Here is a 27,425-nt window from a genome sequence, read left to right as displayed (position 1 = left end):
GCTAATTCCATGTAGAAAGGATCCTGGAATGTTGCAAATCTCTTCTCCATCTGTAAAGTGAGGAGGTTTGATGAAACGAACTTCAAGGTCTTGTATTAGCTAAAATGCGGTTGCAAGGATTAGAAGCCCCAGTTCTAGCTGGCATAAGTAAAAATGGAAATTAATTTGCTCCCTAAACTTTTAAGTCCAAAAGAATACTGCTTATGGGCATAGTGGATTGAAGGACTCACACAGTCTCGAGCACTTTTTTTTTTTTTTTTGCCATTCATGGTGCTTGAACTCTGGCCCTGGGCACTGTCCCTCAGCTCTTCAGCTCAAGGCTAGTGCTCTACCACTTGAGCCACAGCACCACTTCCAGCTTTTTCTGCCTATGTGGTGCTGAGGAATTGAACCCAGGGCCTCATGCATGCAAGGCAAGCACTCTACCACTGAGCCACCTTCCCAGCCCATGGAGCACTTGGTTTTAAGCTCTATGTCAACTATGTCCTGAATACTAGCTCCACTTTCCTGTAAGCAATTCCCTCGTCTCCTCCACTGACACATTATAGCTGCAATCCCATCCTCTCAGAATTAAGGGCTATCATCTTTCCATTACTACAACAAATACCTGAGAAATCTTACAAAGAGAAAAGATTCATTTAGTTCCAGTTTCTGATGAGGTGGGCCTATTGCTTGTAGGTCTCAGGTGGGTTTTCTGGGTAGTAATAATAGTGGTATTGGTGCATTGTAGAAAAAATCTGCTTACTGCATGACTTGAAAATAAAAGAAAGAAGGAAGAGTAGGCTAGGGTATGTCCCCAATAATCTAAGGACCTCCCATCAGCACTACCTCTTCCTTATAGTGACACTCTAGGCCTTTAACATATTGGCTTTTGGAGGACATTCAAGATGCAAACTGTAACAATGGCAATTCCTATTTCTTAAGCCCAGAATTGAGTCTTATTGGTCATATGCTGTACCTGACTAATAGCTTCTGGTAAGAGAAATTTCAGTGCTCTAACTGGCCCCAAATCAGGTTGAATCAGTTTTTTCTGAGGCCATAGGAACTGGTCTAATATGAGGGGAAAGGAAGTTATGAAAGAAGAATAGATTAAGATCAGGAAGATAAAGCAAGACAGATGTCCACGTCAAGTACCCGCCTACACAGATGTTTTATGATTCTCTAACCACTGGGTCCCTCACGAGAAGGTCAGTGAAGTTCAGAAAGTACTTGACGTCATCAGTTGTTGTTAAAGGTATAAAAGAGAGTAAATGACCTATTTTGAGTATCTGTGTTAAATTCCTATCATAATGTCATTCTATCTTGACATTCTTATTAATAACCAGGTTGTTCCCATTTTACAGATAATAATGTTGAGAATTAGGAGATAAACCATTTGTTTAAGGTCTATTTATTTATCATGAGCTTACTTGTTCTTTTCACAAACTTTCAGTGGTGCTGTATTAGATGGTGGGAAAAAAACAAGGATGAAAAAGAGAGAGGCTCTCCCCTCAAAGAATTCAAGGGAGTCTAATAGGAGAGATAGATGGGGAAAAAGCAATAGAGATTATGGGTACAGACGCTTCATCTTTATAGCTCTAGGTCATGCTTTTCTTAGTCTCCTTCAGGCCTAAGCCGGGGGCTCTGTACTCTGAAGGGATAGTCCATTGCTCTGAGGGCCTGTGGTTCTCAAGGAGCTTCTGTCCCTCCAGGCTCAGAATTACTCTATTGGCTTTACCCTGTCCCTATAACTAACCAGCTGCAAATAATTAGAGAGTCCTTTATAGAATTTTTCCCTTCTACAACCAAGAGAGAATCTGGCTCTTTAGACATATTCATCAAAAGCTAGTCAGAGCCTCCTTATCCTGTTAGTCCCTTTTCTAGAGTCAGTTGACTTTTCCTACAAGAAAAAGAACACAAAAAGAAAGTAAAAGAAAAAGAACAATGCCACATTACACTTTAGAGTCTGCGATGTTTTCCATCACAGAAACCATCTGCTCCCTGCAGAACTTTCTCCTCATAATCATATTCTCCATTTACCCCTAGGGAGTGCTCACCACTTTTTTCCTCACTATGAAGTCCCAAGATAAGCTTGAACCAAAAAGAGGAACAGGCCAAATTTCCCGAAAAAGGCTATGGCTAACAATTTTCGTTGTTTCACAAGTCAAACACCTAATGTGCCAAACACTCTACTAGGCACAAAGGAAATGTGATAAACAAAGCAGGTATAGTTTTTTCAGTCATGGAAGAGACAGATATTTATCAAAAAGAACACACATGGTTGTGAGGGGAGACTCTGTGAGAATGATAAGGATTGTCAGTAGAGTATTTGATAGCAGGTAGTGACATAGCCAGAATGTCAGAGAAGGCTTGCTTAAAGAAGTAACAGTTGAGATGGAGGTGGAAGAGTTAGAACTTCCTCCGGCAGAGGACTTGGGATAGCCTTTCCAAGCAGAGAAAAGATGAGCCAACACAGAGCTGGTTTAAGAAATCCTATTGTCACTGAGCAATGGTGATTCATACCTGTAGTCCCAGATACACAGGAGGCTGAGCTTTGAGAATCCTAGTTCGAAGCCAGGCCAGGCAGGAAAGTTCAGAGACTCTTATCTCCAATTAAGCACCATAAAACCAGAAGTGAGCTGTGGCTCAAGTGGTAGAGTACTACCCTTGAGCACAAAAACTCAGGGACAGTGCCCATACCCTGAGTTCAAGCTCCAAGACCAGCACCAATAGAAAACAAAAGGGAAAGAAAAAAGACTTCCTACTATGCAAGGAATGAGTATTGCCCTGGGACTGAAAAATAATCTGGTTTGTTGTCCTGTTATTACTAAAGCAGAGCAGGGGACTGGTATGTTTTATATCCTGACACTGAGCAAATCTTTACTAACATTTATCAGAAAGAAGGAAAGCAGTCAGACAGACCAGCTTGCCTGGTATGGGAGAGTGAAATTGGACAAGAAAGTAAAAGCTAGAGAAAAAAAATATTTTCTGGCCTAAATACTAGATAAATATGTTGGTGTCATGAGGCATTTAATCCCAGCCTCATACTCATCCTATGAATGGAGTGACTTTTCAGCTTGACTTGATGTGAAACTAGGATGGCCTCAAGAATATTAGGTTCAAGGAATCTCCCATATCCTGACCTTCCCACACCATCATCTACTATTCCTCCAAATCTTCCATTTTCCAGTCCTCTATATTTGTTGCTTGCCTATCTTCCTTACAGTAATAAGAGCTTTATATGAGTAGAGAAATGTTGTGGTGTTTTGTAGTTGTATCCAAAAGCTAGAAAAGTGCATATTACATAATAGGTTCTCAATTATTTATGGATTAAATTGTTTCACGAAGGCTAATCTTAAACAAACAAAAGACATCTGTCTCTTTCAATTCATCTCAGATGTTACCTCTGCTGAGAAGCCTCCCAAAGTTCTGCAGATACAAATCTCACTCTCTGTATCCCTTCTTCCCATATTTACTTCCCGCTGACCTCACAATCATTGCCTTATAATGAAAATTTTACTCCCAAGGGTAAGGATGGATTTCTCATTTCCAAACTCACAGCAATTGGAAAGGCATGTTATACAGCAGATACTCAGTAAAATCAAATAAATCAATGAATTTATATTCCCAAAAGGTAATCAAGAATTAAAGTTTATAGGCTGTAGAGCTGAACAGAACTGAATGGAATCCTAACTCTCTAGTTGCTGGCTGAATGATGTTAGATCAGTCACATCTTTGAACCTTGGTCTCCTGACCCATAACATAGAGATGAAAAAAAATCTGTCACTTATAAGAAACAAATAAAATCAGCACAGTGCCTGGGAGATAGTACATTGTCAAGTTCAAGACAGTAGTTAAAAGAAAAGTAGAAGCTGGGCACTGGTGGCTCATACCTGCAATCCTAACTACTCAGGAGGCTGAGATCTGAGGATCATGATTTAAAACCAGCCCAAGCAGGAAAGTCCATGAGAACTCTTGTGTCCAGTTAACCTCCAGAAAATCAGAAGTGGTGCTGTAGCTTGAAGTAGTAGAGCACTGGCCTTTAGCAAAAGAGCTCAGGGATAGCTCCCAGGCCCTGAGTTCAAGCCCCATGACCAAAACAAAAACAAAAACAAAAAAACAGAAAGTAGAGCAGGAGAGAAAGTAATAAAATGTTAGACTCAGAGGACTCTGAATACTGGAATTTAAGCCCGACACTATATCCTTCCCAGGGATGGGGTCACTTCTATTTTGCCTAGAATAGAACAGGGATATCACAAAATGAGGACTCAATGTAGAAGAAGTGGCCAACAAGAAGATATAATATTTCATGGGTGAAACTGATATAAACCCAATTTCTCTTTATTATCTAAATGAAGAAATTGAAGCCCAGTACGGGGTCAATTCACCTGCATGTGAACAGGTCTTTCAACTCCTATGACTGAGCCTGTGAGGGCTACAAGTTCAGGCCTAATCAGAAGGCCTACCAGAAAGAGGACTGAATTTTTAAATACTAAGATATCCCATACATGGCCCATTCCTTCAATAAAACTCAGTAGGCCTCAAATGCTGCACTCAGAGCTTGATGCTTCCTTGCCTAAGATTGACTCCCAGTCCTCAGCCACCAAATGGCCAGCCCCCAGCTAAGTATTGCATTTACCCCTGGGGTGCAGCACTCACCTCTGCGGAGCTGTTCTTGTGATCCCTGTGGCAGCCTGGGTTCAGACTCTTGGAGGTTTTCTGGTTACATTGATGAAGGTGAACTTGGGACATATTTTGCAGGTGCTTCATTCCATTCCACATCGAGCTTCAGCTCACTCTGTTCTGCTGCCAGATGCCTTCTAATCCCAGAAGAGTCTGAATGTATGAAAGGAACCAGTCAAAAGGTGACAGGAAGGAATGTTTCCTGGAAAGAGGTTAATAAACACAATTAGTTCCACCCACAGACCCAGAGCAAAGATTTTTTAACAGTTTGAAAAATGTCAAAAAATTGTAGGAAATATCTAATAATCTCTCTAGCAAAGTCATACATATACACATACAAAAATACCTATACTATCAGGGAATTCAGCACCTCACTAATGGCCCCAGGTAGAAATTTGACCTAGAGCCTTCTAGCACATCTGAGCTGAAAGCTTTCAACTCATCAGTTCATTAGTCCCTTCTCTAAGTTTGCTGAGGACACTTGCCCCACACAAGGCCACAAAGCCATCAGGAAACTGAGCTGAGCCCAGGGCCAAGACCCACCAGTGTTCTTCATGACTCCCCCATCTGCTTCCACTCCAAGATACTGCTGCACAAATATTTGCTTTAGTCCCTGGTCTTCTTTTTAATTGTGCATCAGTGGAAGCTTCTAAAAATACTTCTGAGATAAGCAGGGGCTTGAACATCACTCAGAGAAGCAGGGAGAGTGGCATCACACAACAATTGTGAGCTGAGGCTCAGCTGGGCAGCTGCAGTGAAATTCGAGAGCCAATTTCCAGAGCCTTGATCAGGTGTCTATAGGGAACAGGGTTCAGGGTTATGGGTGAGGCAGGGGATATTAATGGGAACTTCTGGTGCTTGGAGTGGAAGAGAAGACAGAACAATAGTGTGCAGGCTGGAGGAGAGAATAAAGTCTCTCTTCTGTGAGAACTGGGTCTGAGAGAGATGAGCAGTAAAGGGTAGGGCAAGTCAGGCAGGGAGGGGCATGTCCAAGAGTGAGGTGTGCTGAAAATGGAAAGGGGCTGGTGAGCTATCTGCCTCATTGACTGGGGCAGTCAATTCAGCTAGGGAAGCTCCTGCCCACCTCTCCCATTTCACCCATTGTAGCTCCCCTAGGTATTGTGTGACCCTTAGGCTAGTGGCTCTCTCCTCTGAGGGAGTGTTAGGTAATGATTGAAAGTATACTTTGGGCTGTTACAGTGGGATAGGTGCTTGTGACATCTAGCAAGAGAGACCAGGGATACTGTTGAGCACCCTGCCACATACCATCTAGCCCCAGATGCTAATAGTTCGTGGGCTTTAAGCAGCTCCAGACAGGGTAATCTCTGTTTCATTCACTCTGTATTGACAATGTATATGAGCCATATATGTATTGTCTGGCTCAGTATACAGGAAGTGTTTGCTAAGTGTCTGTCGAGTGAATCAATGAGTAATAATAAGTAATACCAACCTGACTCATTGGTCCAAAATCCAAAAGATTACCTGCAAGGTCATTACAAGGCACATTACACCTGAGATCAGATCTGGACCTGTCTAGCCTAGTTCAGCTCAGCCTAGTCTGACTTTTCTAGTAGAATGGTAAGTTGTACCTTTTACCTGATAAGACAGTTTTCATAGACTTGTCCCTGCTCAAAAGGAATATTTATCTTGGGAAGAACAAGGAGAGTAAGAATTAAGACTATGTATCACCTGGATCAACCTCTATCCAGATTTACTGGAGAGGAAACTGAGGCACATAGCATGGAAGCAACCTAGGAAGTCTTACCCTGAGCACCTAGAAAACACAGAATTTCAAAAATAATTTCTTCATCTCTTCTTTCCCTGTCTCTCTGTCCTTTTCTTTCTCCTTCCCTCATTGTGGCATTGTGGTTTATTTTTCTCTTTTTCCCTGCCTCTTTTACCAAGCTTACCATGTGCTGAATGTCTCCCAAGACAAATTTGAACTTGACATGCCCTTGTCCTTGAAGTGCTCAACTCTGTTGGAGATGACAGTTTCATAAATAGTAATGATAATAAAAAGAGCTACTGCATGCCAGAAATGTGCTGAGAGTTTGGGATATGTAATTTCTAATCAACATCATAACCTTGTGGGGTGGGTGGCATTATTTATTTCAGAGGAAACTGAGGCTCGGGAAGGACAGCCTGTCCCAGATCACACAGCTAAACGCCTAGGAGCCAAGATAAAAAGTTATGCTTCCAACCTGTGTATTATAAATAGATGCACAGTGCGATACAGCGTTGTCAGGAGATAAAGCTTAGATCATTTTGTGGAAGGCCATGAAGGCCAGATTTGAGAGTTCAGATCTCACACTTTGGGTGACAGAGAATCAGTGCAGCGTTGAAGGTCAGAAAGTGACAAGATTAGCAATTGTGAGAACATCATTCTCCCCAATGCTGGTGAGAGATTGAAGGCCAAGAGACCAGTGAGGGCCTGAAACAATCATTCAGACAAGAGATAGGCCCAACCCACCCTCCAATATCTTCATCCTTAGTTCTTAGCTGAGGATATGAGCCAGGGAGCATGACCTTGGGTGACCCCCAAAAACATCCAGATCCTATTCCTTGGAGCCCATAAATGTTACCTTTCATGTGGAAGTCTTCTCAGACACTGTCTTTAGGGGTCTCACTGTGTAGTGTTTAATTAAATGAGATTTCTTAGTGTCCTGTGGTGTGACACTATACAGACTGTGTTGGAGCCTGAGAATCATGCTTTCTCCGTAAGACATTTAAGAGTGAGGTGTCTGTGGTAGTTCAAGTGAATGTTTTGTAAACAGAGAAGTATATAGGGTCCCATAGTCCCCTAGTCTTGTCAGCCGTGTGGATTCCAAAGGAACTACTCTGGGATCTCTGAGAGGTGTGTCAGTCACAACAGTTGCATTATTTCTCTTCACTGTTCCTAAGGGGGAGAATGTCTAGGAATGGAACTTCACTCTATGTGTCCATTTGTAGGCTGGGTAGTCAGCTGGGAGGTTTTATCTCCCTAATTCTTTAAATTGAAATATCCATCAGGGTTAACAAAATCAGGTTTGTGGATGGAGTTAAGATATAATTCCTGTCAGCTGAGTTCTGCATAGAGTAGCAAGTACCTGCCCAGTGTGCTGAGGAGCTGGGCTTGATCAGAGAGGAGAAAACAAATGACAGTAATGATAACAACATAAAAATAAACCCAATACAGAAATACAGTAAAAAGAGCCGGGTGCTGGTGGCTCACACCTGTAATCCTAGCTACTCAGGAAGCTGAGATCTGAAGATCACAGTTTGAAGCCAGCCTGGGCAGAAAAGTCCATGAGACTCTTACCTCCAACAATTTACTCAGAAAAGTCCAGAAGTGGTACTTAGAAAAATGGAACCAACCCAGATGCAAGTAGATGAGTAGATCAAGAAAATGTGATATATATATAGAGAGAGATAGATATATATATAGATATATATATATCTATCTCTCTATATATAATGGAATTCTATGCCTCCATCAGAAAGAATGTAAGGAAATGGAAAGACTTAAAAAAATCATATTAAATGAAGTAAGCCAGGCCCAAAGAAACATAGGTCCCATAGTTTCCCTTATTCGCAATAAATAGTATATGTCTAGGATGAGAAGAAAAGGTCAAAAGCGATGTATATATGACCACATAAGATGATGCTAAGTAAAATGAACCCCAATACAGAACCATAAGAAGTTTTATCTTTCTTGCTGTTGTTTTTAATGTACTTATAATGTACTATGCGATATTTTTGTTTATTTTGTATTTTTCCCCCATGGTATAACCCCTGTTTTCAGTGCCCTGCATCTTGTATGTACATTTTTCAAATTTGGGAGGGGAAGGGAAATAACAAAATACTGAAATAAGGATACAGGTTGACCCATTATATCAATGAGATGAACAAGACACTATGTTGAAAATGAACTTTACAACTTTGGGAGTGGAGGGAGGAGGGAGAAGTTGGGGAGGTAAGAGGGAAGGGATGGTAGGGGAAAACAGACAATGGGATAACAATGCTCAATAGGAAATGTACTCACCACCTTACTCATGTAATTGTAACCCCTCTTACAGTATCAACAAAAATATATATTTAATAAAATAAAAAAAAAAGAAAATGGGAAAATGGCTCAAGTAGTAGTGTACTAGCATTACACCAAAAAAAAGCTCAGGGCTTGACTTCAAGCCCGAGAACCAGCAAGAAAAGAAGAAAGAAAGAAAGAAAGAAAGAAAGAAAGAAAGAAAGAAAGAAAGAAAGAAAGAGAGAAAGAGAGAAAGAGAGAAAGAAAGAAAGAAAGAAAGAAAGAAAGAAAGAAAGAAAGAAAGAAAGAAAGAAAGAAGAAAGGAAGAAAGGAAGAGAGAGAGAAAGAAAGAGAGAGAAGGAAGGAAGGAAGGAAGGAAGGAAGGAAGGAAGGGGAGATAGAAAGAAAGAAAGAAAGAAAGAAAGAAAGAAAGAAAGAAAGAAAGAAAGAAAGAAAGAAAGAAAGAAAGAAAGAAAGAAAGAAAGAAAGAAAGAAAGAAAGAAAGAAAAAGAAAGAAAGGAAGGAAGGAAGGGGAGGGAGGGAGGGGAAGAAGGGAGAGAGGAAAGAAGGGAGGAAGAAGGGAGGAAGGGAAGGAGGAAAGAAGGAAGGGAGGAAGAAAGGCAGAGAGGGAAGAAAAGAAATACAGTTAAAAACCAGTTAATTGGGGCAACTTAATTTGCAGTTCCCCTTCCCCTCCAAAGAGCCCAGGTTGGAACTGCTGACTACTCTGTATTTTTCTGAGTCACCCTCCTGTGTCTCCACACTGGTCAGCTTTCCCATCTTGTTTCTTGGTTTGCAAAATTTTTCCTTTCTCTCATTTGTCTGAGAAGGGATAGCTTGTCATTTGTTGCCCTGACTTTTCTCATTTACAGGGTTGCCAGAAGGGTACTTATTTTTTTTATTAATAAGTTTTTTATTGTGGAAATACCATGCAGAGGGGTTACAATTACATGAGCAAGATAATGAGTACATTTCTTATCAAGCATTGTTGCCTTCTTTGTTTATCCCTTACCATCCCTGCCCTCCCGTCTCTATGACTACACGCTCCCCCACCACCCCCTCAGCCCCCACCCACCGAAGTTGTAAAGTTCATTTGTTTTTCGACATAGCATCTTGTACATTTCATTGTTGCAATGGGTCCATCTGTATGCCTATTTAAACAATTGGTTTTTCCCTTCCCCTGCACAAATTATACTAACAACAAATACAGTGAAAGCATGGGTTATACCGTGGGGGAGGGACATACAAAGCAACATAGAAATCATCTTATAAATGTGTTAGAAACAATTTCATGAAAGGAAAAAAAAGACAAAAACAAAAAAAAATTGAATACTTATCTTGGGGTTCATTCCCCTAACATCAACTTACCTGACCTTTTCTGGTCGACTCAGACATATACTAGTTATTGCAAATAAGAGAAACCATGGGACCTATGTTTCTTTGGGCCTGGCTTACTTCACTTAATATAATTTTTTCCGAGTCTTTCTATTTCCTAACAAATAGGGTAATGTCATTCTTTCTAATGGAGGCATAGAATTCCATTGTGTATATATACCACATTTTCTTGATCCATTCATCTACTGAGGAGCATCTGAGTTGGTTCCATAGCTTAGCTATGGTAAATAATGCTGCAGTAAATATAGTTGTGCTAGTAGCTCTAGTATGGTCTTGTTTGTGATCATTCAGGTAAATGCCCAAAAGTGGGATTGCTGGGTCATAGGGGAGCTCTATGTGGAATCTTTTGCGGAACCTCCATACTACTTTCCAAAGTGATTGAACAAGTTTACACTCCCACCAACAATGCAGTAGGGTTCCCAGAAGGGTACTTCTTTTCTGCCATCTTGCCCTTGTGAACGTTTCTGAATGGGAAACTGTTCCATGTAATAATATAGCAGGGAAGACCCTTCATGTTGTCACACGTGTCCTTAAAGAGGGAAGCAGATAGAGATTTAATACATGAGAAAGAAGAAGTGCCAGAGAGACGGAGGTTGAAGTGATTGTAGTAATATGGTCACAAGCCAAGGAACACCATCAGCCATAGAAATAAACCATTTCCTCCAGAGGGAGTGCCGTCCTGTTAACCCCTTGGCTTAAGCCTAGAGAAACTGACTTTATTTTCTGAACTCCACAACTGTGAGAAAATGCTTTTCTACTGCTTTAAGGAATCAAGTTTACTTTAATTTGTTACAGGAGAAATAGCCTCACAGTGCCCAAACTCAGAAGTCACTTTTGGAGGATGATTCATATGTAGACAACCTCCCTTCTGATGTCTTGGGAAAGACCTCGTGGGAACGGTCTCTCCCGTGTCAATGAGGAAGCCTCCCTTCCTGTAACCAGGCCTTTCTCTCTCAGCTCTGTCCTCTCTCACACTGTCTCTCTTCCACTCAGGCTTGGGTGGATCTCCTTGTCTTACTCTCTCTCCTTTTATGCCTGCTTCATTGCTCTTTTTCTCTGTCTCATCTTCTGCCCCTCCCCCCTTCTACCCTCTTTTCCTCTACCATAGTTGTCTATATTTCTCTCACTTTCTCAACTGAGCTCCCTCTCTGTCATTTGCTTCCTATTTTCCTCTTTCTCTTCCCCTCACTCCCCATTTTTTTCACCAGGTTTCAAATCCAGTCTCTCCCTCCCTCCCTCCCTCTCTCTCTCTCCTTCTCCCTCTCCCCCTCCACCCCCTCTCTCTGTTCCTCTGATAATCTTGCTCTTCTCATTTTCTTGCTTCATCCTGGTAAATTTCTCTTTGCAGCTTCCTGTCCGTTTGTATCTCTTTCTCTTTCTGTCTCTGCTTCTGCCCATCTCCTTTGTCTCTTCTTCCCTCCCTCTGTCTTTCCTACATCTCCACATCTAATTTGTCTCTCTCTTTCTCTTGGCCTCTCTTGTCCCACCTCAGGGGTGCCTGTGGACTTGTCTGAAATTGCAAAAGACTCTGCAGTTACACCTCCACCCCACACTTGAGAGCAGGGTTCATCTGTTTAATCATGCACCTGTCTGCTACTGTGGGAGGATGGGCAAGGGAGGTAACAACACAGATATTTCATTGTCATGTTGTTCTTCTGGCTCTACCAAGAGGCTTGAGACAGGGAGCTCTTAATATTCCAGCAATGTTGTCAGCTATACCAAAGAGAGATTACTTTTCTTTGGTTTACTCCTCTGCTGAATTAGTCTTTCCCTTTTAATGATGATCGTCTATTGCTAGGAGGGATAGGAATGTGAGAAGGTAAAGAATTCTATGTGGAGATTCCCAAGGAGGGAGCACGTAGGAGATAGATTTTCTTATTTGGAAGAAAGATGATGCATCATGAAGAGTCAAGGGAATAAAAAACCATCTTAAGACAAGGACTGTCTGTCTCTTCATTTTATCCCATCTCTAAGGACAGTGTCTGATATATAGAAGACATTTAACAAAAATGTAAATGCACAAATGAAAGAAATAGGTCTCCAGTCCTTTTTGTGCGCATGTTTGATGTGTTTCATCAGACAAATGACTTCTGATTTCTCAGCTAGTAATCAGAGCTTCCTGTAGCATGAAATGAGGAAGGAACAAGGAACGATGCGCCACTGCCCAAGGTGGGCCTCAGGACCCTGCCCAGAGTGGGCCAGGTGAGCATGCTTCCTGGCAGTCCAGGAAAAGTGCAGGGAGTGAGGGAGAAGTGTGGAGAAGTCTGCAGAGAGATGGGTCTGTGAGGGGCAGAGTGAAATAGGAAAAGGAGACCACAGACCAGGAGGGAAGAGACGGCCGAGGTTCCTCTCCTTCAGGGTGATGCTGCAAGTTGGAAAGAGAACTCATAATCCCTACCAGGGAGGACTCATTCTTAAGGATTTTGTTTGTATTATCTTCAAGTAGTTATCATTTAACATGTCAGTTTTTAAGTACAATGCATTTTAATCAGTCACCCCTTTCTTCATTCTCCCGCTACCCACACAACCCCACTAAGGTAGATTTTTTACCCTCTCTGGGATTGAACTAGGTTTTTTTCAGGGCCTAGTTTTGATGTAACTATGTAAGGCTCATGTTTCAGAGGAGGAGGCTTCATTCATCCTAAGTGCTCACCAGTTCCATGGTCTTCTCCAGTCCCATTGAAACCTCACCTTTTCAACAGGCCTCTTCTGACCACTCTGCTGCAATCTGCTCCCTGCCTACTCATCCCCCTTACCCTGTCCTTTATCTTAACTCCAAAGTGCTTATAATATTCAGGCACACTACACAATTTACAAATGTACCAGGTTACATGTGTCTCCCACAGCTAGAATATATGCTCCATAAAGACAGGGATCTTTGCCAGTTGTACAACACACTCCAAATTCCTAGAATAACTGAGCACATAGTAGGTTCCTGATACAAGTTTGTTGGGTGAAAGAATGGCAATAGGACTTCTCAGCTCATTGCAATAAGGCCTTTGTTTGCATATGACATCTGAACTGGTGACTTAAGATACTACACATTTACTCACAGAGAAGTTAGGTCTAAAGGAGGAAAACGGCCAAGGTCACATGCCAGCTAGTGATTTCCCATCTGCCTTCTTATTCAATATACTAGCTCTGTGACTCAAGACAGGAAAACAAAGCCACTTCATACTGCTTTATCTTCAGTCACTGCCTTTGTCCCAGAGCCCTTTGGAGTCCCAGAGTGGTACTCTGAGGGTTAGAAGCAAGAAGATGGACAGCTGAGGAGAATGGAACACACCACACAGCCAGTGAGAAATTGGAGCATGAATAATCCCAAAGAGCTGATGATTCAGAAACCATTTCTATTTTCTGATTTCCCTCCATTTCTGATTCAGCATCTTGATGCTCAATGTTTCACAGGCATCTAAACCTAACATGGCCCCTACTAAATTCTTAATCTTTCTCCTGAAGCTCTTCCTCTCCCATCTTTCATCTCCTGGATTATTGCACCTTCTCTCTCCTGCTGTTTAAACTAAATATAAAGGAGTTATCCTTCCCCCCTTCTTCTCCTTCAGGCCCAACATCTAACCTGTCACAAGGTCCTGTTGGTTCTTTCCCCAAAATACACCTACCCATTTTTTTTTTACGGCCTCTGTATGGTACAGCTTCCTGTATATTCTCTCTGTCACAGAAGTAATCTCCTGACTACTCTGCCTGCTTTCATGCTTGCCTTCTGATTTTTAGCAACCTTTAGTAACCTTTTACAACTACAAGTCAGACTATGTTATTTTCATGCTGCAAAACCCTCAAGAGCAGGGCTGGGAAGGTGACTCAGTGGTAGAGTGCTTGACTCGCATGCATAAGGCCCTGGGTTCGATTCCTCAGCACCACATAAGCAGAAAAAAGCCAGAAATGGTGCTGTGGCTCAAGTGGTAGAGCACTAGCCTTGAGTTGAGGGACAGCACCCAGGCCCAGAGTTCAAGCCCCACAACCGGACCCCTCCCCTCAAAAAAACAAACCCTTAAGAGCCTCTCATTGATTTGGAAAGTACAGCATCCAAAGTCCCAGAATAAGGCCTGTGATTTGGTATTTGGTCCCTCCGGTCATTCTACCCAGCCTCTTTCAGTTCTTCTCCCCTCCCCCGCAAGTATCCTTCCTTCCACCCCCTCTCAACTCAAAGGTGCTACTGCAACGATAACCCATTCTCATTTTACATGTCTCCTCCTCAAAGAGGCCTGGCCATGTCTCTGTTACCCTCAGTTGAAGGCTCTATATTTTCTTTATAGTACTGTTACAATTACGATCATGTATTGGGGCTTTTCTTTCTCTATTGTCTGTATCTGCTTTTAGACTTAATAGCTATTATCTTAGTTTGATTTGATTTCATTTTTAGCTATGGTATAAGCACTTTCCAAAATGCCTCAACACAATAAATGAAAGAGAGAGAGAGAGAGAGAGAGAGAGAGAATATGATAGACATGATCCATAGATATCCACTGGACTTTATGGCCTATGGAATAGAAGTTTAAGTTTTTTAATTTGATGATGATGGTCTGTCCCCAGCCTAGCTTTATATCCTCATCTTTCAATCTGTACTTCAGTTTCATGGCTATCAACCATTCTTTGTCCTATGTCCAACCGTGAGCCTGGCCACCATTGTGCCTCTGCTGATACTCTTTCTCTCTCCCTTTTTAAGATTTATTTTTGTCCTTCAATTCTTTGTCATATATCCACCTCCATGAAATCTTTCATAGTTTTTTATTTGCAATTCAGGCCCCCTCTACACATCCACAGAATTTCATGTTTGAATTTATGATCATACTCCAGAGAAGAGACAGCAAGTGTGCAGGTGAGAAGATACTGGGGCTTGTGTGCCACTGTCACTTTCAAGGCACAAGACAGTGGGATTATAATGTAAACTGATTTCCAATTTTCTCATCTATGAAATATGTATAGGAAATACATGCAGTCTCTGACCTTGTAGTGCTATGGTAAAGATGGATGACAGTAACTCCATTGCCCAGGGTAAACATAGTGATAGTAGTTGCTTTTGTGAAGATGATAGTGCAGCAGCCTGCTTGGTGATGTAGTTCATTGAGCATGCAATTTTCTTCCTATAGACTGTATAGATTTGTCAAATCGTTCTTTATCTAACCCAAATCCCTGATGCTTTTCTTAGCAGCATACACATAGGGATAGCCTAACAGCCATTTGAATGGATGAAGAGATCAAAATGACAGTATGTATCCAAATCTGGATCACATGTAGTGTTCCCATGCATTAGGAGGTTGAGGCTACAGATGCCCTCCACCCTTGCTTTTTAAGCAGTTCCGGGTAGAAGTCAGCAAATCAGTCCAAGTTTCTGACAGTCCCAGCTAAATCTTCCAGTTTTACTGCTTTGAAGTTTGTGGTTCCACCTGCTCCATGTGTCTGGCCATTCTCTGCCATCTGTGAGAAACAGACCAATGACCTACATACGAATCTGAGAATTCTGGGATGTTCAGCTTATAGACTATCCTGAGATTTTTATGGTTAATGAATTGTTGGGAGCTTACCTCCTAGCTTTTTTTCCTTCTCTTTTAAGACTATAAGATATTGAAAAGCATTCCAGCCAAGAGAATTATTGCCTCTCCTTGCCTAGATCTTAAATCTTTGTTCAAAGACAGCTTGTTTTAATTGAAAATGTTCCATCAATCTCTGCCCTTCTTCCTAGCTATGTCCAGTTTCTTGACTCATTTGAAGCCTCTGTAGAAAATAAGCTTTGGGATTTGAGGAATATATATGAGAGCTGGAGGGGAAAAGAGAAATAGGGTTGTCCCAGACAAGCCTTATCTTTAAAACACTATCTTTTACATAGATTTTATATAAAACCATTGACATTTTATAGTGGATTTTTTTTTACTGAAATAACCCAACTCCTTTCCCTTGAAGAAATTCAAGAGGGTTGATGAACACTGATACCTTCTGTACTTGCTTCAGATCTTGTTATTGGGATGGGTTGGAGAGGAAGAATCCAGGCTTCTGTCTCATTCGTTCATTCATTCCATACCAGTATTACTAAACAACTAGATGCGACCACACACACTCTCCAGCAACCCAGTGAGAGAGGCATTATTGACATTTTACAGATGAGGAAATGGAGGCTGGAGAAGACAGGAGATGGAGCAGCTTGAGCAAGGTCATTCGATATCCTACTTCTCAATTTCTATGTTAGATATTCCCCCCCAAACTTAGTTGCTTAAAGCAACAGTAGCTATGTTATTATTCTTTTGTGTTCTCTAGGGGCCCGTGGGTGGTTTCAGCATGGAGTCTGAAGTAGTTGCAGTCATGCAATGACTACAGCTGGAACAGCAGAGTAAAGGAGAGGCATAGGCTGATCAGGAATTTCTCCTCTCTCTTCATGTGATCTCAGAGCCTCTGAGAAATGATTGCGTGTATGAAGACTCAGGACTCCAGCTTGAACATTCCAGTAAATCAGATAGCAGTTACTCTGCCTCTTCTGTCATTTCTACTTCTGCCATTCTTTTGATTAGAAGTAAGTTATAAGTCCATGAAAATTCAAGGGGAAGGGCTCAAAACTCTTAATGGAAGAAATAGCAAGGTCATAGCACAGAATCATGTAAAAGGGGAGCTATTATCACAGACATTTCTAGAAAATGCCATCTGCCATAGATAGAATGCAGGAGAGCCAGAATTTGGATTAGACATGTCTGCTTCCAAAACTTTCTAGTTCAGCCCCCAGGAACCTCTGTTTCCCTCTGTGCCCTGTAGCTCTTCCTGTCATCACACAAATACTTGACTTGGTCTACAAAGCTCACTAGAGACTGGCTGGGTTAAAGCATCAAGCCTGTGTCTCTGCAGGCCCTGGCCATGAGATGGCCTTCAGGGGCTGCTGGTCAGAGAGGCCATGCCCAGTGTCAGCTTGTGGATTTCTTAGAGAAGAGGACAGGGAAGGTCAGTCACATCCAGAGGAAGAAAGCAGGTGGCAGCCCCAGCGCACAGCAAGCCTGTGGTGCATCTCGATGTCATAAACAACGTGTCTGGTGTTTTTCCTTCTCCCAGAAGATGCTGGCCTGGGATGACTCAGGCTTTGACAGAAAAGGTGCCTTCAAGTCAGGAAATAGCCCAGGGCAATGGAAAACTCACAGCTCAGGAGTCATATTTGCCTAGATTTGAGTCCTGATTCTACCATTGCTGGTTATGTGGCCTTGGATAAATTTCTTAATCTACCTAGTAATGTTTATGAGGTGCCTAACCTTTGTATAAATCACCTACCCTCTCAGAACAGTGGACCCAGTTTATTGGGTTGTTGTAAGGATTAATTGAGTCAATATACATAAGATTGCTGAGCACATATTAAAGATTACATAGGTGTTAGCTATTGTTATTTACACGTTTAGCAAAAGTATATGTCACACTTATTGCCAGGTCAATGTGTAGTTATTTAGGCAATCAAGTAAGGCAGTTATAGCTTCTTACCCACAGGGCATGAAGGCCAGAGAAGCTACTACAAAGAGGAAACAGTTGAAATATACTAGGATGAATGGTCTGGTTGATGAGTAGCTAGAAGATGCATGGGAAAACCTGGTTGGGGGTGGGTGGAGGGAGAACCTTCTCTCAGTGAGGATATCAAGAAACATGAATCTATCAAAGTGATAACTGAATCGAAGTCTGGGGGCTGAGAAGGAATCAGTCCCATAAGGGGAGTGGTCTGGGAAGGTGGCACCATGGGGGCAAACTCTTTCAGGCAAAAGAAGTTCAGGATTGCTGGAATGTGGATGTCAAGTGGGTGGAAAGTGAGAGGCTGTAAGCTCAGACCTGAGAAAATAAATAGAGACTCATCTATGAACAGCCCTAAAAATCATGGCAGAAATGTGGACCTCAAAAGCAATTGGGAGCCATTGAAGGTTTTACTCCAATAAATGACCTGGCCAGACATGCATTTTGCATCAATCTCCATGTCTACTCTATAGAAAATGTCCTATAGGCCGGGCGCTGGTGGCTCACGCCTGTAATCTTAGCTACTCAGGAGGCTGAGATCTGAGGATCATGGTTCAGAGCCAGCCCAGCCCAGGCAGGAAAGTCTGTGAAACTCTTATCTCCAATAAACCACTAGAAAACCTGAAGTGGTGCTGTGGCTCAAGCGGTGGAGCGCTCGCCTTAAGCTGAAGAGCTGAGGGACAGCACCCATGCCCAGAGTTCAAGCTCCACGACTGACAAAAAAAAAAAAGACAAAAAAGAAAATGTCTTGGAGAAGGAGGCCAATTGGAACAGGATAATAGTACTCTAGGGGGAAGACAATTCTGGGCTTTCCTAGAAGATGGGAAAAAATGGACAAACGTAAGAGATAGGAGGTCTTACAGGAAAAGGTTGGTGGCAACTTGGATGTTTAGTGCTAAGAGATGTGGGAGAAGGAATGGCTAAGAGTTAACACTTAATCTCCATTTATAAGATAAATGGCAGAGACTTTGAATAAAGTCAGTTCTGAAGCCATGGATATAAGGGCAAAAGAATCCATTCACAGCCCCGGGAAGAGGAGTGGAACACCATGAAAGGCTCTTCTGAAGAGTTATCACATGAGCCAAGGGAAAGTGGGAGCAACCCTTCGGGCAGAGAAAATAATAAACTATGGGAAAGGCCAGAAAGGTCAAATAGGGTACACAGGGAAGATAATCTGAGCTGCAGAAGAGATTATTGTTGTACGAATTCTCATTAGGGTGTTCATGGGGAATTAATATGATAATAAGCAGGTCATAATTCCTTATCCTAAGGATTGGCAGAATATCAAGATGGACTGGGAATAGTATGTAGAGTCACAGGGTTTCTCCATTGTCACCAAAGTTATGCAAGTCAGGGACTGAGCTCTGAGGGTTGGCTGATCTATATATAACGAAAGATCTTCTGTCTGTGGGTCTTTCTTATCTGGCTTCATCTTGAGCTACCTGAGGCCAGAGAAGGGCTCAGGTTTTCTGAAGGGCTATGAACTCACAGTGGTTTCTAAAAAGCCATGCACACTCACACACACCCTTTAGGAATAATGCTACCTAGACCTTTCCCAGCGCCCCCCTCCTCCTCAGTTCTATGTTCTTGGGCAAATTTCACTTCTATGTACAGAATAAGGATAACAATGATGATTACCATTTAAGGTTTCCTGCGGATCCAAAGAGACAGAACATACTCAGAACAGTGGATGGCGTTCCTGTTTTATCACTGCTGTCATGTTTATTACTAGGCATCCTTCACCCTGTCTCAGTCTCTTTCAATGATACTCCTTAACACACACCCCTGCAGATATGAAGCTGGGACGTAATGTGGCGAGGACGTTCATGGATTATTACCGCCTGAACCCCCTAGTCGAGAAGATGGCCGTCCCCGTTCCTAGACTGCGGTAAGTGGCAGAGCTAAGCTCTCTGGACTGTTTCATTGGCTCTGTATTTAGGATAGCTTCCTTTAGCCTCTTACTGGTGCCCAGTTTCCCACCTGTGCCACAAGAAAGACAATCACAGCCCTGCCACAGGGACCGCCTATGTCCTGAGCATAAAATATCATGACATTTCATCTCCTCTGGTTTCTGGGTTGAGGTTGTAGATTTCCAACTAGATTACCAAGGCTTTGACTTATCTGATAGAGCTGTAATGCATTCTGTATCCCACATACAGGCTGCATGTTAGTACAGTCCAATGATACCTGTCCAGTGACAGAGATGGGGTGGTCTCATTCCTGGTCCGCCATGGGAATCCCCAGGGTGTTGTTAGAGTGTTAGAGTGCTGAGATCAGTCATTATCCTAAATTAGGAGGTGTTTCCATATGTTACTTCTCCTCTAGAGTTTTTATATGAACACCAATTCTTCAACTTCCCCTGCATCAGTACACTAGGTACCATGGTATCCACTTTTCAGATTACTGTGAGATGCTCATTAAAGCACCCAGTACATTGCCAGGTATACAGATGTTCTGTTAGTACAGTGTTGTCCCATTCCATGAAGATTTGAAGGTTTGGACTAGAAAGGACACACACATGAAGATTTCTACCTCGGGTTCTCTGATGGGACTCACTTGCAGGTTCAATGAGGAGAAAAAGCTGGGAAGTGAGCATCCATCTTGTCTGAGGGCTGGACAACAGCCCAACTCACTGAGTGTTCTCATGTCTGCTGGTGGACAGTCCAGTGAGTCCACTGACATCCCATGGCATCTGGAATGTTCTAAAACTGCCGTACCTCTGGGCCTCGTCTCCTGTTCCTCTAGTAGTTCAGCTTCCTGGAATGACACAACAATGTCCAACTCCCTGTTCCTGCCAGACCATTCTTTCCACTAACCTTCCCCATGTATTTTGGTGCCTCAGGACCTTAGGCTGAGGTCCACATTTCTGCCTCCTCACTCATTATTACTAATAAAAATAAACAATACAAATTACTGTTTTTTGTTGAATGAAGTACTTTTTGTACATCATCTTATTTATCTCATGTGGATATTATATTTCTCATCTTAACAAAATGGTGGAGAGGATTACTTGAGATTACAGAGTTTTGAGCGGAGTTTGACCCAAGGCTCTTACAATTCCAAAGCCATTAACCTCCACTTCAAGTGTAGGTTCAAATCCATTCTCAGGCTCATAGAAACTGGTGGCGTAATTGTAGTCAAGTTTTGTGGCCACTTAAAGCTTTTCTCTACCTACTTATTGAATAGGGGTAACAACAACAACCTCTAATGATGATTTTGAAGATGAGTTACAAACTTAATATAATGCCCAACAGACAATAAGTGACTCAAAAATATTTTCATCTCCTCTAGTGTCTGGGATGTGGTTGCAGCTCTCTCACTAAGTCATGATAAAGTCCCTTGACTTATCTGATTGGACCAGATGATGTCTTAGAAATAGCTGTTCCACAATGACGTAAGTGAGGCATCTCTGAGCCCCAGATCCATGTAGACAGTGAATGACCCTGTGTTTGGATGACATCTTATCTCAGATTACTTACAAGTCATTTAGGGTCTTTGTTTCCCCTCAGCCCCACCTATCCTATGTATTAGAAACTTCTACAGGAGCATCACATCTGTTTCTTCTCTGCACCTCTACAGGACCCACCCTGCACTGAGCATGTAGGCATGAAGTCCCTGATCATTCACTTAGGAAAAAGCACACTTTATGCCAGGCCCACCTTGGTGGGAGGGAGGGGCCAGAATGAGCCTGTAAGTGACCTGCCTTTGAGTAGCTCACCTCGAGAGGCAAGTACTCACTTCATTCTTGGAAGTCATTCTTGATTGGTTAAAGTTCTTAAAAGTGTATAGCTGTAGAAAATGCAAAAGAATTCTTAAGAGTCTCATTTACAAGTTAATTTAGGGATTTTCTCTTTCAGGTCTCTTTTCTGCCTGAATAAAATTATCTTGACCTTTAACTACATTTTTCTTGGATGTTGCACTGTCACAGAACAATGAAATAGTGCTGACATTCCAGGAGACCTTGGCTATCATCCTGACATGGATGAGTTGAGGACTTTGAGGGCCAAGGAGTGGAAGGACTGGTCATGTGACCTGGCACCTTGTCACTGGGTCAAAAGGATGCAGGGCACTTCTTGATGATTTGTTTTCAACTGCTCAGTTTACCTCTTTATCCTGAACTCTAGAATTCTCTTTTAGGAAAAAAAAAAAATAGCCCTCAAGCTCTTTCCTTATAGCCTGCAGCTTTGAGGGGTTGAGGCAAATAAACCCACACTCAAATTAGGAAAACAACTTCACTCCCCTCCCATTCCCATGGGTCTACTACATCAAACTTCGAATCTCCTTTTGTTCTGAATTGGTCAATAACCCTTAAGAATGAATTCCCAGAAATATGAGGCTCTGAGCTCTAAATGGGGTTCTGAATAGTTCCCCCACCTTTGGGGGGAGGGATATTATTTTCCATCCAAGCATCAAATAGCTTAAGTGAAAGAGCAGTTCTGGTTTTCAAAGAAAATTGCATGTTTTGACTCAAAACTAATCTTTGTTTTCTCTCATCTCTATGGATAATTACAATATGTCACTTTCCACCCAAATGCTGGCAGGAGCTTGTCGGCATCCTTGGGTGCTGGGCGGCCCTACAGAAAAGGACCCTGGGGAAGGGCAGTGCTGTGCGTACAAGAGCTCGGGCTCAGCATCAATTATCAAAGCCAAGACCCTACATTTATTTTGACCACAGTAACACAATCATAGAGCAACCCAAAGTGCACCATGAAAGGGGATAAAATTAGACTGGAACAAATGAACAGGCCAAGTGTGCTACTGTGAGTAGACAGAGCATGAATGTAGGTCAGGTTCAGCCATGGACTGGGAGCTCCGTGTGAGGTGTTGTGTTTGTGTGTGTGTGTATGTGCATACATGCATCAGGACCTATGCTGAGGGATCATAGACAGTCCCTGCCAACCAGAAGCTCTGATTTATGGAAGGTAACGAAATGCATACATGCAAATAGAGCAACACTGCACAGTGCACAATAAGTGTTCAACTCTGTTGGACTATATCCTTTCTCAAAAACCTCCCATGGCTCTCCATTACCTACAGAGTGATTCTTCAATCCCTCTTCTTGCTATTCAAGACCCCAGCCTGTATATAATCTTCATATACTGCTTCCTTCCATACCCCTGCCCCTGAGAGGACCTATTTTTTCCTCATTTCCTCTTCATCCACTGAACAATTTGGCCATTTCCTGCCCCATATCTTTGTTCATCATTTTCCCTCAGTCTGGAATGTTCTCATTTGCACCTTATAGACAGTGAACTCCTATTTACCTGTTGAAAACGCAGTCCATATTTCACATCTATTGCCCTATCCATCTTTTTCACCTGAGATAGAGCTGTCCTCTCAGCCAAGTTTCTAGCTACATTGTGTCTGTGTCTGTACCTCTAGTATGGTACCTGTGTTGTACTGTCCTGTCCAATCCTTTCTCATTTTGTATCCTTAGTGACTGGTGCAGGGCTGGCCTAGATTAAGTCCTAAATAAGCCCTGAATGTAACTGAACATAAAATTGTAGAACTAAAGAAGCCCCCAGAAATCATCTTCAGCTCCTTTGCACTACAGAAAAGTGAGACCCACACAGATGTTACTCTCCATTTAAGCTGGTGAGTATCTGGTAGTTGACAAGTACCTCCCAAAAGGCTTCAGGGAGGAAGTTGGGTTTCCATTTGGTTCTGAAGAACATAAGGGATTTGAATCAATGGACTAGAAGGAGAAAAGAGGTTATCCTATGTTGAGGCCAGTGGGAAGGCAAGATAGTGGAAGAAGCCTGGTTATAGGAGAGGCTCATTTTCTGTGAAGTTGATTCTCAAAAGAGTCTGGAGAGGTATCAGGGAATGCCTCTGCAGGGTGCAGGGAGATCAGACATTTGCCTTCCAGTGTCTCTTCCTCTGTGCTCCCGTCCTGGATTACAGAAGCTTTTGCTCTGCTAGACCCTCTTTGAATCATGCTGCATGTGCGCACTCCTTACTAGCCACTGGATGCCTGATTCTCATTTAGTCACCTCCCCAAATCTTCCCCACCTGTGACTAAATTACAGCTTATCTCTCTCGGGCCAATTCACCTTCCTTTATCCCCATAAAAACATACCAAAGTATACCCATCTACATGCTATGTTCTTTTGGGGGTGCTAGGAACAATGCCCTTTGATGGCATGACTCTCACCATGTATATATAGGCAGTCATGGGGGCTGAACTCTGGGTTCTGTGCCTCACCTCTTCAGCTCAGGGCTAGTGCTCTACCACTTGAGCCACAGCGCCACTGCTGGCTTTTTTCTGCTTGTGGGGGCTGAGGAATCGAACCCAGGGCCCCATGCATGCGAGGCAAACACTCTATCATTGAACCAACTTTCCAGTCCCTCACTTTATATTTTTAAAAACTCTTCTTCAGCCTCCATTTCACCAGAGCCTATGAGTTAGTAAGGGAATGCATGGGTGTTTCAACTTTACAATTAAAGAAATTGATGGAGGTAGAGAGAAGAAAAGATCACTTCAAGGTCACTTTGTCTCAGGACTAGGGACGGTCATAGAGCACTTCCCTCTTATGCATGAGGCCCTGGGTTTCATCTCCAACACTATTTTTAAAAAAAAAAACCACCAACCTATCAACCAAAGACTCAAAAAGAGATCACAGTGTCTGTAAGCAGCATTCTAATATGTACTCTGTAAATCCAGTGCTAAGGAGCGCTGAAGTCTAGATAATGTTCACTTACACTGACAATGACCCTGGGCTGGCTTCCTCGTGTGGGGTGGGGAACCTGTTAGAGCCAGCTGTACTTTGTGTACCACTATACACTCCATCTCTACCTGACTCTTTGTTCATCAACAAGGAAAAAAAAGTGGATTGTCCAAGATCAGAGCATTCTGGGCCTCAGGCCACTTCAATCTTAACACAAATATAGCCCAAGAGATTCCCATGTTTATGGAATTTACCACATGGTGCTGTACGTTTTAGGTGTTTTTGTTTGTTTGTTGTTTGTTTTTGAGACATGGTCTTGGCTAGGTAACCCCGACTGGCTTTGAACTTGAAATACTTCTGTCTCTGCCTCCCAGGTTTGAACTTTGTAATGTTACTCTGTAAAACTATCTCCTCTACTGAACTGCATGTAACTTGAGGACAGCATCAATGTCTGCCTCCATGTCTGTCACCTCCAGAGTCTTCAGTACCTAACACAGTTCATAACAAATTACGGTCGAGAAGGGACTATTTAGCCCATTATTTAACCATTATTTAACCTTGCAACACCACTGCAAGATTAGAGTGTTTTATTTTTATTTTACAAATAAAATTCAGAGAAATTAAATTCTTTGCCCTAAGTCACCCCTCTCAGATCAGTTCTTTTGGGCTCCAAAGTCCATTTTCCCCACTAGAAATAAATCTTGGCCTGATGACTAAATAAATGTCATACCAACCTATCAGTCAAAAACATGACAAATAAGGCACTGATAAAATAAAATATAGAAGGGAATAAAACACAATCATCAGTTCACTGTCCAACATGTGACCACAACAGACACATAATCAAGTACAGGACAGTGATGGTAAGAGTGTTGCATTTGGTGCTGGGTACTGGGACACAGAAATGAATCAGAATCATGTCATCTCCGTCAGCTCTCAAGCTTGCCAGGGAGAGAGCGACATTATAAAAGGCCATCCTTCATCTATACTAAGAATTATAAAAGAACTGCAATCCCCTGGTAGTTAGAATGAGGTCCCAGATCCTCCCAAGCTGTAACTTTTTCTTAAATAAGGGCCTAAGGTTTTTCCTCTTAAGCGTTGGGAACCTTAAGGTAAGCAAACCAGCTCTATTGGCCTCCTTCCAAAATGCAAAGCTGTGTCTTTTCTGTGTGTCTATCTCCATCTCATTGTGGAATTGTTTGCGTTAGAAGCAGAGTAGAAAGGTAGGACGTTGGAGCTGTAAAACAGTTTTTTTTTTCCTTCTGTAGAATCAGAATGATTCAGTGTCTCCATCTGCCCATCTAACAGGCATTCGTTGAACTTCATTGCCTGCTTTGAACCAGGCCCCAAACTGGGTTCTGGGGACAATGAGAAGAGGATGACCAGCCCACTGCTCCTAGAAGGTCACAGTGCAGTGGGGGAGATAGACATGCACACAGATCATTTCGTTACAGTGTGATATGTGCTGTCTTCTCTCTTTCTATTATCTCCGTCTTTGCAGGAAAGAAAAATCCCCTCCCTCCAAGCACCCAGTCCTGCCGGGCCCGATCAGCAGCTACCCCAACAGCAAAGGGGACAAGAAGAACTCAGTGAACCACAGAGACCCTTCAACCCCTTTTTAAAGACATGGAATCTGGAGAGGTTTTGTGGAGACAGGAGCACGTGCATTTCCTGCTGGGGCATGAAATGAATCATCCTTTTCTGGTTTCCAAGACAAGGCTTTGTGGGATAAGGCATATGGTTAATGAAAGGGAAGGGAGAAGGGGAAAAAAAAGAAAAGAAAAAGAAATTTAATCATTGATTTTCCTTTTCACCAATGGAAAATCAATTGTGAGCCTTTAACACAAGGCTGAACAAAATAGAAGACTGGAACCAGGTGAGCACAGATGCGATTTTCCACAACATAGAGATTCTTCCAGGATAACGGAAAACCTACCCGTCCTTCTTAAGAGGTTTGACACGTTTTAGGTCAGTTTCTCTAGAAGACCTCTTACTTTGCAAAGGTATACAGTGATGTTACAGATAGTCCCTTTTGAAAATAAATTATCATTGTTTCTTTTTTAGCTTTTTAAACACATAGTCCATATTTTCTGATCCAAAACATATGCAACCCTAAGGCAAATGTCCTGTTTTGAACAGTGGGTCAGAATGTTTGAAATCACAGTGGTCTTAGATGGTTATTGTATCTATAAACTGCATGCTTTCTGATGCCTCCAGCCCCCAGCATGCAACTGCTCAAAACTGTTCTGAGAGCTGTTTCTCCATTTCCTGGGTAGTTTAATTGAAATTTTAGCTCCAGAGACGAGAAGAATTGCTTATTCATTTGAAAAGATCTATCGTGGTTATAGTCTCCAAGTCCCTGGTGACAGAGATCAAGGGAGGTTAGCACTGATAATCTGCAAGGAGGAAAGGGTGATTGCCAGGTAAGGGAGATGCAAAAGACAAAGAATGCACCCCTGAGACAGGTATGAATGATAAAAATAAAGTAACAATACTAGCATTTCCCAAGGCAGGAAAAGGTAAATATTGTGCATTTTCTTCTGAAGAGTAAAGTGCCTTTGTATGATGAATGGGTCCAGCAGAATGTGTTTCCTTCCTGTCTATAGATGCAGCAGGCTGAGTCACCATGACAGCCTGCTAATTAAAATGACCTCCTGGAAATGAGGATTAGGAGATAGGGAGAGAAAGAAGGCTCCAGGGAGATAGGGCCTCCAGCACAAACCTCTGGTTAAGCATTCTTTCTATGTGTGTTGGAGATTTTCAAAGTTTGTTGCAAAAATCAAGAGCAAGCGGGTTCTCTTTTGCATATTGGTTCGTTGGATGTGAATATCCTGTTGTATCCATGGCTTTTCCTCTTTCTTGTTGTCCAGAGGAACATAAATAAAGTGGTTTGTGCAGCAGCTCTGTTCTTCTGGGTTTTCTTAGCAACTTTCTCTTTTGTTCTCCCAGTCGCTCCACCAGCTAGCCTAAAATTGACAAGATCCCCACTCTGTCATCATGACCTTCACTCTGTCATCATGATGAGGAAGATCTCTCAGAGTCGGACTTCAGAAATTCACCACACAAACAGTGTGGCAGCTTTCGGAAATGATAGACTCACTTTAGCTAGCATGGACAGAGGTAGACTATACAAAACAAGAGAAATGATAGTCCACATCTAATGTCCTTGGTTTCCTCTACATCATGTTTGTATATGGTGACGTATTTTT

At 42.3% G+C, this 27,425-nt stretch overlaps 1 protein-coding gene across 1 annotated transcript in view; it reads left to right on the top strand.

Moving 5' to 3' along the window:
• Window positions 1-26,122, top strand: part of Agbl4 (AGBL carboxypeptidase 4) — a 1,043,215-nt gene extending 1,017,093 nt beyond the window's left edge. The window contains exons 12-13 of the mRNA XM_042679054.1: window positions 19,340-19,436; window positions 25,718-26,122. Of these exons, the coding sequence (XP_042534988.1) occupies window positions 19,340-19,436; window positions 25,718-25,838 (218 nt within the window). The 3' untranslated portion in view covers window positions 25,839-26,122. The remainder of the gene's footprint in view (window positions 1-19,339; window positions 19,437-25,717) is intronic.
• Window positions 26,123-27,425: the final 1,303 nt, after the last annotated feature.

This window comes from Dipodomys spectabilis, unplaced genomic scaffold (assembly GCF_019054845.1).
Source record: "Dipodomys spectabilis isolate Male_0828 unplaced genomic scaffold, ASM1905484v1 ptg000002l, whole genome shotgun sequence".
NCBI lineage: Eukaryota > Metazoa > Chordata > Mammalia > Rodentia > Heteromyidae > Dipodomys > Dipodomys spectabilis.
This window is presented reverse-complemented; position numbering and strand designations above follow the sequence as displayed.